Genomic DNA, 16,438 nt, shown 5'->3' on the forward strand with positions numbered 1-16,438 from the left:
TGTTAGTTTTGCAGGTCACAACCAGACCCGCTCATCACTCGCAGCGCTACCTCTCTCTCTCTTTCTTTACTCGCCCACTCACTCACTGACTTCACTCAGTCAACACGTTGGCATTCTCTTAAACACACATACGCTACGCTCATAAGTTAACTAGCTCCTCTGCTGTGCACATGTAGATACATAACATGAAGATACGTAGACGCGTACACAGCTGCTTGGATTGATGCCAAAAATTAGCGGAGTTAAAACTGCCCAATTAGCAGTCAACTAATGCAAGTGAAATGACTATTTTGTAACAAACTGCTACAATTTTATTTGTGTACATACATCCATAGTTTTTTGGTTTTTTTAGTACTTACTAATAGTTGTATTTTCCTTAAAGCACAGACCATGAGTGGCAACCATAAATCATGAAAAATGTAATATAATGTAAATAAAGCTTTTTATTATGTTCTAACCTAATCCTTGATTATGGCAGACTCTACGTAAAAAGGAACATTGTAAATTTTTCTTTTAGTGCAACAAGAAAATTGGACACATTTTTCATTTATATTGTAACCTTCTAAAATTTTTCTTTGAGTGCAATCTGAAACATGTTTATTGTATTGTAAGATTTTCTGTTAAAATAAAGCCAATAGTGACATTTTTAGTAGTTCCCTTTATTTTGAAAAGTATCAAAGTATCGATATACATTTTGGTACCAGTATCCGGTACCAAATTATTGGTATCGGGACAACCCTAGCACGTACAAATGTGCATGAAAATACTCTTATGGACATCACACATGGTACGGTTTAGTAAGTAAAAATTGTTTTAGTTATACTTTAAAACTTACAAACGTTGCTTGGAGTTGTGAATAAGGAATCTATATGAGTAGAAACGCTATGGATGGCTAGAAGACTAAATGGCACTGGAAAGCAGTAAATGGAGGGACACTGCAGCACCTGCAGTGAGCACATTTGTCCAAAAGATGGCACCATAGCAAAAACAAAAAAACACTGTCAGTGTATTTGTTTTATTTTTTTAATACATTTTTTGTATTATGGCAGACGGCGAAGAATCCAAAATTATCCACAGTTTTATAAACCACAGTGTAGGAAAAAAGTAGCGGCTTATAGTCGGGAATTTATGGTAGCTATAGATGTGATAAAACACTGAAGTACACAGATCCAGACAGAGACAAAGAAAGTTTGATGCCCCGTTTAGATTGTATTGCCGTTCTTAACACGCCAACGCTAGTGTTCGTAACAGCTGTGGTATTTACATATATTACTAACCCAGTAACTTTTACTAGTAACGAGTAGTCTAATTAATTACGTTACAATGCCGTTGCAGATACGTTTGATGTAATGTGGCACGCAACTTTTGATGGGGTTGTATGTCAACATGACAGTGTCAGAAGCACAGCAAATTCAATGCAGGAAGTAACTTTTTTACTAATGAAAGCAACAAACGTAATACACACACACATACATACTACTGCCACTACGAGGGAATACTGAACAAGAAATCAATGATCAAAGTGACAAGCTTGCCATCACACAATACCCCTTACATGGAGAAGAAGATTTGACAGCACATTCAATCTTTTCATTAACCAGAGGTAACATACTCCAATGAAAAGACTCAACAGATATGCCGTCACTGAGCTCAAAGCCTGCTTCAGACATCAACAGCACTGCCTTTTAAAGACACACACACATTTTGCTCTCATTAAACGTAAACAAAAAAGTAAGTAAATGATACCCATCCTTTTCAATGACTTATTATCCATCATTTTGTATAAGTACATTGGATTTATAAAGGTGCAGCAAAGTAATGCAGTGGTTAGCGCTCGCGCCTTACAGCGAGAAGGTCCTAGGTTTGATTTTGTGTAGTTTGCATGTTCTCCCTGTGACTGCGTGGGTTCCGGCCAGGTACTTCAGCTTCCTCCCGCCCCCAAATACATGCACCTGGGAATACTGTGGGCTGATTGGCAACACTAAATTGGCCCTAGTGTGTGAATGTGGGTGTGAATGCTTGTCTTTCTTGTGTCTTGTGTTGGGCCCTGCGATGAGGTGGCGACCTGCCTTCCGCCCGAGTGCAGCTGGGATTGGCTTAGTTTTAGGCCTACAGACTTAGTCCTTTGATGCTGTGAGCTATGCTGCGATGTCATGCGTGACGTCATCAATAACCTTAGTTCCTTCTTCTGGAGTAAGTTTTAGGAAGGAAACACAAATCTAAAGAATGATCAGTTAATCTTTAGATAGTCGTGGAACTAAACTTGTGTATCTGGTTTCGGGATGTCTCGTGTAAGGTCAACCATGACCTTGCATCCATCTTTTTTGGAAGTGTCGCACGAGAGCCACAATAAGTAACAACAAAGAAAACACAAAACACCCTCTAAGAATGAATACAGTAATCTTTCCTTTATCACTGTTAATCATTTTCTGACATGACCGCAATAAATACATTTACCCTAAGTAGGAATCATTATTTTCATACCTAGAGCATAGAAAAACTGTACTGCCCTTTAAATATTTTTGAACATTAATTCAATAGAGTGATTCTGCCTGAATTAGTGGCCACTATACGGACATCATAGCTCCCTCTTATTAGTTTGGTCCCATCTTGTTGCCAATACTATTCTAGTATTGATATTTTTGTTATATAGCCATTTTTATGCTTTAAAATGCCAAATTTGGGGTAAAAATGTTGTAGATTATGTTTAAAAAAAAAAGAAGAAAAAAAAAAGGGGGGACATGGCGAGCAACGACTGATTTGGACTGACGTCTCATATGATGTGACAAATTTAGAGATATTTTCCTACAGGTTCCCATATGTGTTCACATTTTGAATTGTGCAACTTTCAATTTCAGAGGTTCCACTGTATGATAATTTTCTGCTGCATCTCCAATGGTTTAATATACACATGACATGCATGCGTCATACTGTACTTGTTTTGTGTGTTCCTGACGATTAACAATCATGTGATTTTTATTCTTCTAATCATCTGCTGTCACAACAACACAGACACAATCATGTACACCAGTGCAACACATGCACACTAAGACACGCGCACTTCTTTATGCATTATGCGTGTGCTCTTGTGTGTTATTTCCAGGGTTAGCTCATCAGTGCGGCAGTAGGAGCAAGTCTGAGTTTTACTATACTTTAAATGGCAGCTCTATTGACCCCCCAGTCCAGTCCAAATCCAAAAGCACATGGTACATTGACGAAGGTAACATGCGGCCACTCGTGGCACGCCGTCCCACTATCTCGCTGGCGGGCTCCTGTTTCCAACGAGCACCTGTTTTTTAATATGTAAAAAACAATTGAGAATTGTTTATCTGAAGGTCTAAGGGCCATGAACTTTAATGCTCGATTTGTCACAGTAGCTTGCCAGCAGTCTCGTCCCCTCATCACCATTCGTTGCGTCACATCCCACTTGTGCTGTGTAACCGGTGTTGACTAAAGGCTTTTATTAATGCTGGAAATTAACACAGTTGGGAGATTTCAAAGGATTCTGTGTGAAAATATTTGCTCGTCAAAAGCCTTAATAAAGTCTGAGGTCTTTTCTGTTTTTGTATTTCACATTGGTGCTGGAATGTAAATGTGGTTTCTCTTATATTACCGTATTTTCACGAGTATTCCACTTCCCATGTCATGTCATTATATCATGTGCCACTTGTGAAGAATTGTATTTTTATTTCTGTCACCAACTGTGTAGCCTCAGTGTGGAAACTGTTTTATTTTGAAGAGTTCACATATAGTTCAGGGAAGCTTTTGCATCAATTCTTGTTGACGTTAGAGTACACACCAGTCAGGAATGACTCACAAACCAAGTGGTGACTTTCCTCAGGCACTGACTTGGATTATGCATCCAAAAATCTGGCTTGTATTAAAGCATCTGTGCTACATGTTGAGAAAAGCGATGTTGTGATTCAAATTTTGATGTAAAAAGGCGTAAATTTGGAGTTTAACTGTACATAGTCTACTCAAAAAATAATTTAAATGTCTACATACTGTAAGTGTTCCCAATTAACGCCTCTATTCGATTGAACCTAAGTATCCTACAGTTGTACGCTTAGTCTGCGGAAGTCTCCTGGCATTAACAGCTGTGGCTGTAGGAAACCTCCTGAAGTATCATAATTAGTTAGTATCCGGCAGCTTTACAATGTCTGTGTTACACTTGCCATATTGTTATTTTATAATGAACACATCAGTGGTATTAATGTTGGCTAAGCAGCTTCTTCAACATTGGCTCTGATTCTGCAGTGTTATTCTTTCATAAACATCCAAAAGTTCCAAGTTCTAATATTCTTTGGATCATTATTAAAGTTCAAGTTAGTTTGTAATTATGGCTGAAAGACTGTCTGATTATATAAGTGTTTTGTATCCGTCGATATCGATAATTATTGATATTTTTATGACCTATTAAAAAATAGGGACTAGGAGAAAAATAAATTAAAGGTAAACATTTTTATTTCAAATTTAACCCTCCTCTGATTATAATCCCCTCAGCTATCAAGGTATAAAGGAAATAAAATGTCAACACAAGCATGGAACACACTCAATGTCAACAATATTCTAAAATTACATTGAATACTTAACAATAACCTCCTAAATTTAAGGTGCAAAAATAAGGAACATGTAAGAAATGCTAAATAAAGTGTAACAAAATGGTGCAAAGTGTGAAAATGTAAACATAGAGAAACCTGAGAAGAACGACCAGTATTGAAAAAAAATCAAAACTAGATTTTGATTATTTTTTTTTTTGTGACAATCTGAACTCAAGATGCAGCACTACGTTACGAAGTTACAGCTTTGCTCAAAGGTGGTGTGGTATTACCAGTAATAACGAGCGCCTTGCATAATTTACAGACCACATTGGTCTGACTACGGTCCGTTTTAAAGAAATCCAAAAAAAATGCCATACTGTCTGGGTGACTTTATGTATGTATATATACAGTCGTAGTCAAAAGTTCACATACACTTGTAAAGAACATGATGTCATGGCTGTCTTGAGTTTCCAATAATTTCTACAACTCTTATTTTTTTGTGATAGAGTGATTGGAGCACATACTTGTTTGTCACAAAAAACTTTCATGAAGTTTGGTTCTTTTATGAATTTATTATGGGTCTACTGAAAATGTGACCAAATCTGCTGGGTCAAAAGTATACATACAGCAATGTTAATATTTGGTGACATGTCCCTTGGCAAGTTTCACTGCAATAAGGCGCTTTTGGTGGCCATCCACAAGCTTCTGGCAAGCTTCTGGTTGAATTTTTGACTACTTCTCTTGACAAAATTTGTACAGTTCAGCTAAATTTGTTGGTTTTCTGACATGGACTTGTTTCTTCAGCATTGTCCACACGTTTAAGTCAGGACTTTGGGAAGGCCATTCTAAAACCTTAATTCTAGCCTGATTTAGCCATTCCTTTACCACTTTTGGCATGTGTTTGGGGTCATTGTCCTGTTAGAACTCCCAACTGTGCCCAAGACCCAACCTCCGGGCTGATGATTTTAGGTTGTCCTGAAGAATTTGGAGGTAATCCTCCTTTTCCATTGTCCCATTTACTCTCTGTAAAGCACCAGTTCCATTGGCAGCAAAACAGGCCCAGAGCATAATACTACCACCGCCATGCCTGATGGTAGGAATGGTGTTCCTGGGATTAAAGGCCTCACCTATTGTCCTCCAAACATATTGCTGGGTATTGTGGCCAAACAGCTACATTTTTGTTTCATCTGACCACAGAACTTTCCTCCAGAAGGTCTTATGTTTGTCCATGTGATCAGCAGCAAACTTTAGACAAGCCTTAAGGTGTCTTTTCTGGAGTAAGGGCTTCCTTCTTGCATGGTAGCCTCTCAGTCCATGGCGATGCAAAACACGCTTGACTGTGGACACTGACACCTGTGTTCCAGCAGCTTCCAATTCATTGCAGACCTGCTTTTTGGTGGTTCTCGGTTGAATCTTGATCATCCTGACCGATTCTCTCTCAGCAGCAGGTTATAGCTTGCGTTTTCTTCCTGATCGTGGCAGTGACAAAACTCTGCCATGCACTTTATACTTACGAACAATTGTCTGCACAGTTGCTCTTGGGACCTTAAGCTGCTTTGAAATGGCTCCAAGTGACTTTCCTGACTTGTTCAAGTCAATGATTAGTTTTTCAGATCTGTGCTGAGTTCGTTTGACTTTCCCATTGTCGCGTTTGTAACCGAGTCTAATGACTGCTTCACATGAGCCCTATTTAAATGGGCTGAGAGAAGTCAACCGGTGTCGTCAATCATAATCACTCACATTAAGTTAAGAGGCCATGCCGTGAAGCTAATTTTATTTGATTGTAACTTTTCTACATCACCAAAATTGATAATGTATGTTGCTGTATGTATACTTTTGACCCAGCAGATTTGGTCACATTTTTAGTAGACCCATAATAAATTCATAAAAGAACCAAACTTCATGAATGTTTTTTGTGACAAACAAGTATGTGCTCCAATCACTCTATCAAAAAAACTATCTATCTATCTATCTATCTATCTATCTATCTATCTATCTATCTATCTATCTATCTATCTATCTATCTATCTATCTATCTATCTATCTATCTATCTATCTATCTATCTATCTATCTATCTATCTATCTATCTATCTATATAATCTATGTATATAATCTTTCTCTCTCTCTATATATATATATCTCTTAATACACAGACATAGTTTCCGCTCAGACGCTGCAATAGAATACAATAGTTGGCGTGTACTGGGCTGGACTATCTTTAATAATGCACACATATTGAAAGTGCAATTTCAATGTGCATTTATTAGAAAAAATAAACTAAGGCATATGGCAAGCAAACATATATTTTGTTTATTTCAACTATGTTTCGTAAAATATGCATTAAGGCCACATAAAGTTTGTTTTATCTGATTTACATGATTAATCAAACAAACTAATGAATAGTTTACTTGATTACTAAAATAATCAATGGCAAGTGTGTAGTTTTGCAGTCTTCCTGCAGATGGTGTTGAAAATAATGCAGACAGGCTTCTTTCTTATAGTTGTGTTACATCTATTTGTTGTCTATTTAATTGCAATCTTTTTGCACATTAATACATTTTACTTCTTGTTTCTGTCCGTCAGTTGGGGAGGACCCAGCAAAGTCACTCACTGAAACCCCCCCTGACTTCAACCAGTCGTCCCCGCCCTCCAGGGTCCCGCCGCCCGCCTCGCTGGCCAGCGACAACAAGTTCCACTCTCTGCCCTTCAGCCTGAACCGCAAGAGTGGGCCACTTGACAACATGAGTCAGGGGCCGCTCTCCCTGTCCGTTCAGTCGGTGATGGGAGAGCAGGCCGAGGCCCCGTCGCCCGCCGCCCCTCCCTCACCGCGGCCTTCGACGCCGCCCCGAGGGCAGCCGGGTCTGGAGGTGGGCTCCCTGGTGGAAGTGAAGGAGAATCCCCCCTTGTGTGGCGTCATCCGCTGGGTGGGTTTGCCTCCTGGTCTGATGGAGCCTCTGGCTGGGCTGGAGCTGGTGAGAGCACACAGCGACAATAACGCGGGATGTATGGTGGATGCTTTACTAAGTGCTCGTACTACTTTGTTTTCCAGGATGAAGAGTGCCAAGGTTGCACTGACGGCACCTTTAAAGGTACGCGCTACTTCAACTGCCCGCCTAAAAAAGCCCTGTTTGTGAAGCTCAAGTGCTGCCGGCCCGACTCCCGCTTCCCATCGTCGCACCATTCCTCCAACCCCATTGAACGCTGCAACTCCATCGGTAAGTGTGCGACAGACCTGCGACACAATGTCCATCTTTTGATCTGCTGAGGGTTTTGAACTTACAACTACTCTGGTTTAAATATAACTATTTTCTGAATGTTTTTGACAGTAAAATGAAATTGTATCAGTGGCTACTGTAGTCTTTCCAGAAAAAGAAGCTGATTATTTTCAACTATACTCTCTAAAATTAACAAGTACAGACTCTAAATATAAGGATGCAAGATTTTACAAAGAACACGTCACTTAGAGGATTGTATAATTTTCCATATAAACTCGGAACGACATAATGAAACTTGAAAAATGCTCTGGTTTATATACTTCAAGATCGCTGATTCGCTCATTTGGCTGTCGATCAGAAAGGGATTCCGTTTCAGACAGATAATCCAATCATCCATGCGACCAAGCCTGTTGTATGGAACAGTGCCGCCATTCGCCGTATGGCAATCCCCGTCACCATTTTGTCGCGGCTCCGCCGTGTAACAAAGTAGCGTGGACTTTTTACCACAATTCACGCATAAGTACGTGATAAGGGGAGCTGTAGTAAAGAACTCCCTTGGCGCTCTGGGTGCATCTGTTAAAAGCAGCCTCAGAAAACTTGGGGTTGTGTTTGATCAGTCCATGTCTTTGGAGGGTCAGTGCCGTCAACTGACCAAAAACTGTTTTTATCATCTCAGAAATATTTCTAAAGTGAGAAATTTGCTGTCAAAATTGGATCTGGAATTGATCATTCACGCGTTCATTTCGTCTCGTATTGACTATTGCAATTCTCTTTTCACTCTTTTCAACAAGTCAACGCTAAAGAGACTTCAGACTGGCGAAGTTGGTAGAGTGGCCGTGCCAGCAATCGGAGGGTTGCTGGTTACTGGGGTTCAATCCCCACCTTCTACCATCCTAGTCACGTCTGTTGTGTCCTTGGGCAAGACACTTCACCCTTGCTCCTGATGGGTGCTGGTAGCGCCTTGCATGGCAGCTCCCTCCATCAGTGTGTGAATGTGTGTGTGAATGGGTGAATGTGGAAATACTGTCAAAGCGCTTTGAGTACCTTGAAGGTAGAAAAGCGCTATACAAGTATAACCCATTTATCATATATTTACAAAATGCAGCTGCCAGACTTTTGACCGGTCTTCATTGGCTTCCAGTTAAATTCCGCATTGAGTTTAAGATTTTAGTCCTGACATTCCGTGCATTGCATGGTGGGGCCGCTCAGTACATCACTGACTTGATATGCCCCTACCCGGTCTTCAGGCCAGGGTCTTCTAAAGATCCCAAAAACTCGTTTTAAAACCTGTTTGGCTCCCAGACTCTGGAACAATTTGCTCTAGTCCCTCCATGATCTTGACTGTGTTCAAACCTTTAAGAAACATTTGAAAACTTCTCTTTTTAGTAACGCTTTTAGTTAATGCACCTTTTAACTATCAATTTTAATCCACTCTGTATCCTTTTTATGATGTTGCCGCTGATGTTTTAATTAATTGTTGTTTTACTTTACCTATTTTTTGTACAGCGCTTTGTGATTTTATCTGTGAAAAGTGCTTTATAAATACAATTTACATACTTACTTACTTACTAAAGCGAACCACAAACAGTTATACTGTCCTTCCAGAGGAGCAGAAGCAAATAAACTCTGTCCTGCCATTTGAGATATGTAATGGCCGCTGAACGGCGACATCGCGGAACGTCTCGAGCTTTGCCGTCCATCAGTACTCTCAGGCAGACCTCTGTGACGACACTGACTTGACTTCAATTGTGGAAAAGACGACAGCTTTACCTTGCAGAGCGATAACTTTATTTATTTTGTAGCAAGTACAGTAACACCATCCCTGGCGGGCGTTGCACACACACGCACACACACACACATTTCTTATTCAACCCTCGCTAACCACGCCCCTGCTACCATATCAACCTATATGGCTCATATAGCGGACCGGGAAATGCCTGCGATATGATTCTTTCACTCTGGACCTCCAGAATCGGCATGTCCTTATTCATTTGTGTCCACAAGGTGGCATTACATCTGAAAACCTTTGACAAGTTGACTTCATGTCCGTCGCCGCCCATTAGGACGTTTCAAAGTGTAAAATTCAATCTGCCTTGAAAACTGAATATTTTATTTTGAAAGTGAACTGGATAATTGATTTTGAGTGTGCATGCCTTCCTATCAAAGCAGATTTTAGCTAAATTGAACCGCTGCGTCTGCATATATTTAGCGCAGGGATTTTGAACGCCCCGCAGGCGGTGGAAACTGACAAATTGACTTGAATAAAAACGGAAAGAGTCCGCCACCGGTGGAAATCCAGGGTGAGCATCCGATGAAGGGTGGGACAAAGTGGAGTGGAGTAACACACTCTATGCTCCTCCATTGAAGTCAATGGTTGTCAGCTTCAACACTGTTTATTGCACTGTGACGCTACCGCAATGAATGAGAAGGAAGTCGCAATTCTGAACAAAAGCTGAAGGCTCTAGCGCAGGGGTGTCAAACTCATTTTAGCTCAGGGGCTGCATGGAGGAAAATCTGTGCACACGTGGGCCGGTACTATTAAAATCATGGCATTAAAACTAAAAAATAAAGACAACTTCAGATTGTTTTCTTTGTCTTACTTTGGCCAAACATAGAAAAAACACATTCTGAAAATATTACAATAAAAATATAGAAAAGAATACTGGCAGCGGTCAAGTTTAGATCCATGAAGGAAAGAAGAAAGTGAATTAATGTTTATAACTGAATAAGTTTACATATGCATAAAAATGTGTTTTCTTTTGTATTATTTTTTTTTAATGAATCAAGTAACGTTTATGACAACCTTTTTCCAAAACACAATATAGAATGTGAGCTATAACAGGATAATGCATACATTTATCTTTTTTTTTTTCAAAACGCTTACAAAAAAGTGAGACCCCACAAATGTACTGTGGGACCCCATTTTAGTGACTTGATCGGGTCCCTGGTACCCCATTTTGAAAATTCCTAGCGCCAACAACGATGGAATATTGGTGCGTGCAAAACAGCAGCAGGCGGCTGTGGCCTGCAGGCCGGTTCCAACATTAAAATACAGTAGTGTAGTAGACCTAAGTATTCATTAAGTACCACCATAATGACAACATTAAAATACAGTAGTGTATCATTCAAATATCATCCCAGGGGCCATAGATAATTCATTCTTTGATACTTAGGCTCTAGCACATATTCAGTCAATGAAATGTAAAAACAAAAGTACATATCTGACCATTTGACATTTGAAATTAATGCTGTTGTCTCTCCATGCAGCTTTTGGGGGCTACTTAAGCGAGATAGTACACGAGAACACGCCACCTCGAAGCGAGAGCGACGGTTTGGACGTCATGGTGGGGAAAAAGAAAGGCATCCAGGGCCACTACAACTCCTGCTACCTGGATTCAACTCTCTTCTGGTATTTCACAGCAACTCTCCATTGTATTATTTGGATTGCAGCTATATTGATTGGGGATGTAGCATTTCCTCATTCGACTGTGCTGCCCTGAGGCGCAGCCTTGTTAGTCAACTGGCTTGACTTTGACCGCTGACTGTTACATGGCGGAACGAGAAACACCGCCAACGGGCCTTTAAAGAAAGAGCACTACAGAACCACAGGCAACCTCTTGTTCTAAGTTCCCAAAAAATACAGAAGTACAACAATGTAGTACTAATCTCATGCCTACGTTAGATTCTTTGGGGACGACTGTGTACTTTCTTTCCAATCAGACCGTTTTGTTAAAAGGCCCATATTATACTATTTTTCAACAGTTTTAAACTTAAGTTGCTATGGTAATATCATTGATGCTTAAATTTACAATTTATAAAAGTGCTTTTTATAAGCCCTAGAGATGGATACCAAATTTGGTACTTGTATAGGTACCGTACGAATGCCATCAAGGCTACGGCGTATCAATTCTTATACAAACGCCGTTTCCATATGAGTTGGGAAATTGTGTTAGATGTAAATATAAACGGAATACAATGATTTGCAAATCCTTTTCAACCCATATTCAATTGAATGCACTACAAAGACAAGATATTTGATGTTCAAACTCATAAACTTCTTTTTTTTTTTGCAAATAATAATTAACTTAGAATTTCATGGCTGCAACACGTGCCAAAGTAGTTGGGAAAGGGCATGTTCACCACTGTTACAAGGCCTTTCCTTTTAACAACACTCAGTAAACGTTTGGGAACTGAGGAGACACATTTTTTAAGCTTCTCATGTGGAATTCTTTCCCATTCTTGCTTGATGTACAGCTTAAGTTGTTCAACAGTCCGGGGGTCTCCGTTGTGGTATTTTAGGCTTCATAATGCGCCACACATTTTCAATGGGAGACAGGTCTGGACTACAGGCAGGCCAGTCTAGTACCCGCACTCTTTTACTATGAAGCCACGTTGATGTAACTCGTGGCTTGGCATTGTCTTGCTGAAATAAGCAGGGGCGTCCATGGTAACATTGCTTGGATGGCAACATATGTTGCTCCAAAACCTGTATGTACCTTTCAGCATTAATGGTGCCTTCACAAATTTGTAAGTTACCCATGTCTTGGGCACTAATACACCCCCATACCATCACAGATGCTGGCTTTTCAACTTTGCGCCTATAACAATCTGGATGGTTCTTTTCCTCTTTGGTCCGGAGGACACAACGTCCACAGTTTCCAAAAACAATTTGAAATGTGGACTCGTCAGACCACAGAACACTTTTCCACTTTGTATCAGTCCATCTTAGATGAGCTCAGGCCCAGCGAAGCCGACGGCGTTTCTGGGTGTTGTTGATAAACGGTTTTCGCCTTGCATAGGAGAGTTTTAACTTGCACTTACAGATGTAGCGACCAACTGTAGTTACTGACAGTGGGTTTCTGAAGTGTTCCTGAGCCATGTGGTGATATCCTTTACACACTGATGTCGCTTGTTGATGCAGTACAGCCTGAGGGATAGAAGGTCACGGGCTTAGCTGCTTACGTGCAGTGATTTCTTCAGATTCTCTGAACCCTTTGATGATATTACGGACCGTAGATGGGGAAGTCCCTAAATTCCTTGCAATAGCTGGTTGAGAAAGGTTTTTCTTAAACTGTTCAACAACTTGCTCACGCATTTGTTGACAAAGTGGTGACCCTCGCCCCCTCCTTGTTTGTGAATGACTGAGCATTTCATGGAATCTACTTTTATACCCAATCATGGCACCCACTTGTTCCCAATTTGCCTGTTCACCTGTGGGATGTTCCAAATAAGTGTTTGATGAGCATTCCTCAACTTTATCAGTATTTATTGCCACCTTTCCCAACTTCTTTGTCACGTGTTGCTGGCATCAAATTCTAAAGTTAATGATTAATTGAAAAAAAAAAAAAGTTTATCAGTTTGAACATCAAATATGTTGTCTTGGTAGCATATTCAACTGAATATTGGTTGAAAATGATTTGCAAATCATTGTATTCCGTTTGTATTTACATCTAACACAATTTCCCAACTCATATGGAAACAGGGTTTGTAAAATTAAACGGTAGCTTTTGTTGCATATGACGTCACTTTAGGTTGCAGACTCTGCATCGGTCTAAACATGTGTTGTGCAAATAGGTGTATTCGTAAGCACATTGAAAACCCTTGAACATAAGACTCCAGTTTTCAAGCTAGCTCAATGTAATGTACCTTATATACAAGCGACTTATTCGCATTGGTGCTGATTTACATGGCAATATCAACACCCCTAAATTTGGTAATCAAAACTACAGCTAAGATGCACGTTACAATGGAGCATTTTTTGTGTAATAAGTACAATACTTACAGTACAAACTCTTCAAACACTTGTAGGGCGCAACAAAAGACAAGATTGGCACATTCAACTTAAAAGCAACGACTACTTCCTGGCTTTGGCAACACACTGAGGACGAACTGAAATGAATGCATGCTTTCAAATGAAACTCAGAAGTGTAAGAAAACAAGTTCTTAAAGCTGGGCAGCACAGTTATTGTTATTAACGCAGTCTTAATCCTAATTTAAAAATATATATTGTATTATTAAACTAATGACCATTTATTAGCACATAAACACACGCAAAAGTACTGAAAATTGGTGCTGTTAAGTACCCTTATTGATTCCCAGGGAATTGGTATAGAATATTAATTGAAATGTGAAAACAAAAAATGATGTGTATTTAAGGCTAATGAGCTGTTTGTGTAAGTCTGTCTCAGTTTGTATTTTCAAGAAGTGCTATTGTACACTTTACATATATGCTGTAACGCTGCACATATTCAACGTAATAGATGCCATATATCACATACAACAACAAAATATTAAGAAGGGAGACAGCGACAAACGGAAGTGCAAAACCAGCATTGCTATGTAAGCTAAAGTGCTAACATTACAGTAACATTTTAGCAGCAACATCATGCTAGGTTAGCAAACACAGTTTAGTTTAGTTTATTAAGGATCCCCATTAGTCTACACCGCAGTGGAGACTATTCTTCCTGGGGTCCAGACAAAAAACATCACACAATCACAAAACAAAAGATTAAAATGCAGTACAACATGATCAAATAATAAAATGTTGTAATACAAAAATAGCAACAACAAAGAACCAAAAAAAGTAATAATAACTTAGAGTTTACATAATAATGTTCATACCAAAGATAAAAAAAGCAATATAAAAATACATATATATATTTTTGCAAAAATAAAACAAAGAACCAATGGCCTAAAATATACACAATGGTGTACCAAAGATAAAAAGAGCAATATAAAAAAATATATATATATTTTTGCAAAAATAAAACAAAGAACCAATGGCCTAAAATATACACATTAGTGTACCAAAGACAAACAATAAGGGGCGAAAAAGTACCATCCATCCATTTTCTACTGCTTGTCCCACAATCAATAAGATAGTCAATAGTCAATAAAAACAGTCAGTAGCTGAAAGATAGTTGCCTGAACTCCAGGGTAAATCTGATGTGAAGTGAATCATGTTTTTTTAGGGATTTATATACTATATATATCCATTTTATTTTATTTTACAAAGCTGTCCTCTGCAAAAAGTTTGATGATACAATGATGCAACCTTTTTTGTTGTCCTGCAGTCTCTTCTCCTTCAGCTCCGTACTGGACACGGTTCTGTTGAGACCACGCTCAAAAACAGACGTAGAGTACTACAGAGAGACCCAAGAACTGTTACGCACCGAGATCGTCAATCCTTTGCGCATGTGAGTCTCGCTGGATATTTTGTGCATTTTTTTTGGTTAAATTCCACAATGCATAACATCATGCTTGTGACTTCCTTTCCATGCAGACATGGGTATGTGTGTGCCACCAAAGTGATGAAACTAAGGAGGATCCTGGAGAAAGTAGAAGCTGCCTCTGGGTTCACCTCTGAAGAGAAAGGTAGTGTTTTGTCATACAATATACCGTAATTTCCGGACTATAAGCCGCTATTTCTTCCCCTCGTTCTGGTCCCTGCGGCTTATACAAGGGTGCGGCTTATTTACGGCCTGTTCTTCTCCAACACCGACGAAGAGGATTCCGGTGGTTTTAGTACGCAGGAGGAAGACGATGACACAATGATTAAAGACTGACTTTTCATATACCGGTAGGCTGGTTATTTTGATAACGTACAGGCGAGCACTTTGTATTACTTTGCACCGTTGTATTATTTGTACTCTGCACGAATGCTGTTCGCCATGTCAAAGATGTGAAAGTTTGATTGAATGATTGAAAGATTTATTGTTAATAAATGGGACGCTTTGCGTTCCCAAACAGTCATCTCTGTCCCGACAATCCCCTCCGTGGTAGCAGGAACCCCTATATACTACGGTAATTACACATCAAAACCCTGCGGCTTATAGTCGGGTGCGGCTTATATATGGAGCAATCTGTATTTTCCCCTAAATTTAGCTGGTGCGGCTTATAGTCAGGTGCGACTTATAGTCCGGAAATTACGGTACACATTTGAGTCTGTCCCCTTCCTCACCGAATTTCATCATGTCCTGCAGATCCAGAAGAGTTCCTCAACATACTTTTCCACCATATACTCAGGGTGGACCCTTTACTCAAACTACGGTAAGGACTGCAGCTTTTACGTGTTATCTAGTGGTCATAGCTCCAAACACAGCATTAGTGAAATACAAACACACTAACAAAGAGGTCTTGACTGTGCAGGTCAGCAGGGCAGAAGGTCCAAGATTGTTATTTTTACCAGATCTTCATGGACAAGAAAGACAAAGTCGGCGTTCCCACCATCCAGCAGCTTCTGGAGTGGTCTTTCATCAACAGCGACCTGAAGTTTGCTGAGGTGAATCTTCTTGTTTTTTTGGTGGAGTCAGTTGAACCTTATGCAACTTTTCCGACTTGTGTAACCATGGTGAGTGGGAAGGGTTCACCAGACTACTGCACTGCCAAGATTTTTATGATTACATCACTTACCACCAACAGCCATAGATGGAGTAACATTAGTGCAGATAGTGTATACATGCACTAGTATGCACCTTAGTGCAGATACTGTATACGTGCACTAGTATGAACCTTAGTGCAGCTAGTGTACACATGCACTAGTATGCACCTTAGTGCAGATAGCATACACGTGCACTAGTATGCTCCTTAGTGTAGACAGTGTACACGTGCACTAGTATGCACCTTAGTGCAGACAGTGTACATGCGCACTAGTATGCACCTCAGTGCAGACAGTGTACACG

General features: G+C 39.8%; 1 protein-coding gene across 2 annotated transcripts in view; it reads left to right on the top strand.

Moving 5' to 3' along the window:
* The window catches only part of cylda (cylindromatosis (turban tumor syndrome), a), a 51,964-nt gene that overhangs the window by 17,931 nt on the left and 17,595 nt on the right, over positions 1-16,438 (top strand). The window contains exons 6-13 of one of the 2 annotated variants that reach the window (XM_062023686.1): positions 3,104-3,220; positions 7,126-7,514; positions 7,592-7,757; positions 11,025-11,166; positions 14,831-14,953; positions 15,040-15,131; positions 15,740-15,806; positions 15,906-16,038. In XM_062023686.1, coding sequence (XP_061879670.1) covers positions 3,104-3,220; positions 7,126-7,514; positions 7,592-7,757; positions 11,025-11,166; positions 14,831-14,953; positions 15,040-15,131; positions 15,740-15,806; positions 15,906-16,038 — 1,229 coding nt within the window. The remainder of the gene's footprint in view (positions 1-3,103; positions 3,221-7,125; positions 7,515-7,591; positions 7,758-11,024; positions 11,167-14,830; positions 14,954-15,039; positions 15,132-15,739; positions 15,807-15,905; positions 16,039-16,438) is intronic. The other variant, XM_062023696.1, reaches the window with a different exon arrangement.

This window comes from Entelurus aequoreus, linkage group LG02, assembly GCF_033978785.1.
Source record: "Entelurus aequoreus isolate RoL-2023_Sb linkage group LG02, RoL_Eaeq_v1.1, whole genome shotgun sequence".
Classification (NCBI taxonomy): Eukaryota; Metazoa; Chordata; class Actinopteri; order Syngnathiformes; family Syngnathidae; genus Entelurus; species Entelurus aequoreus.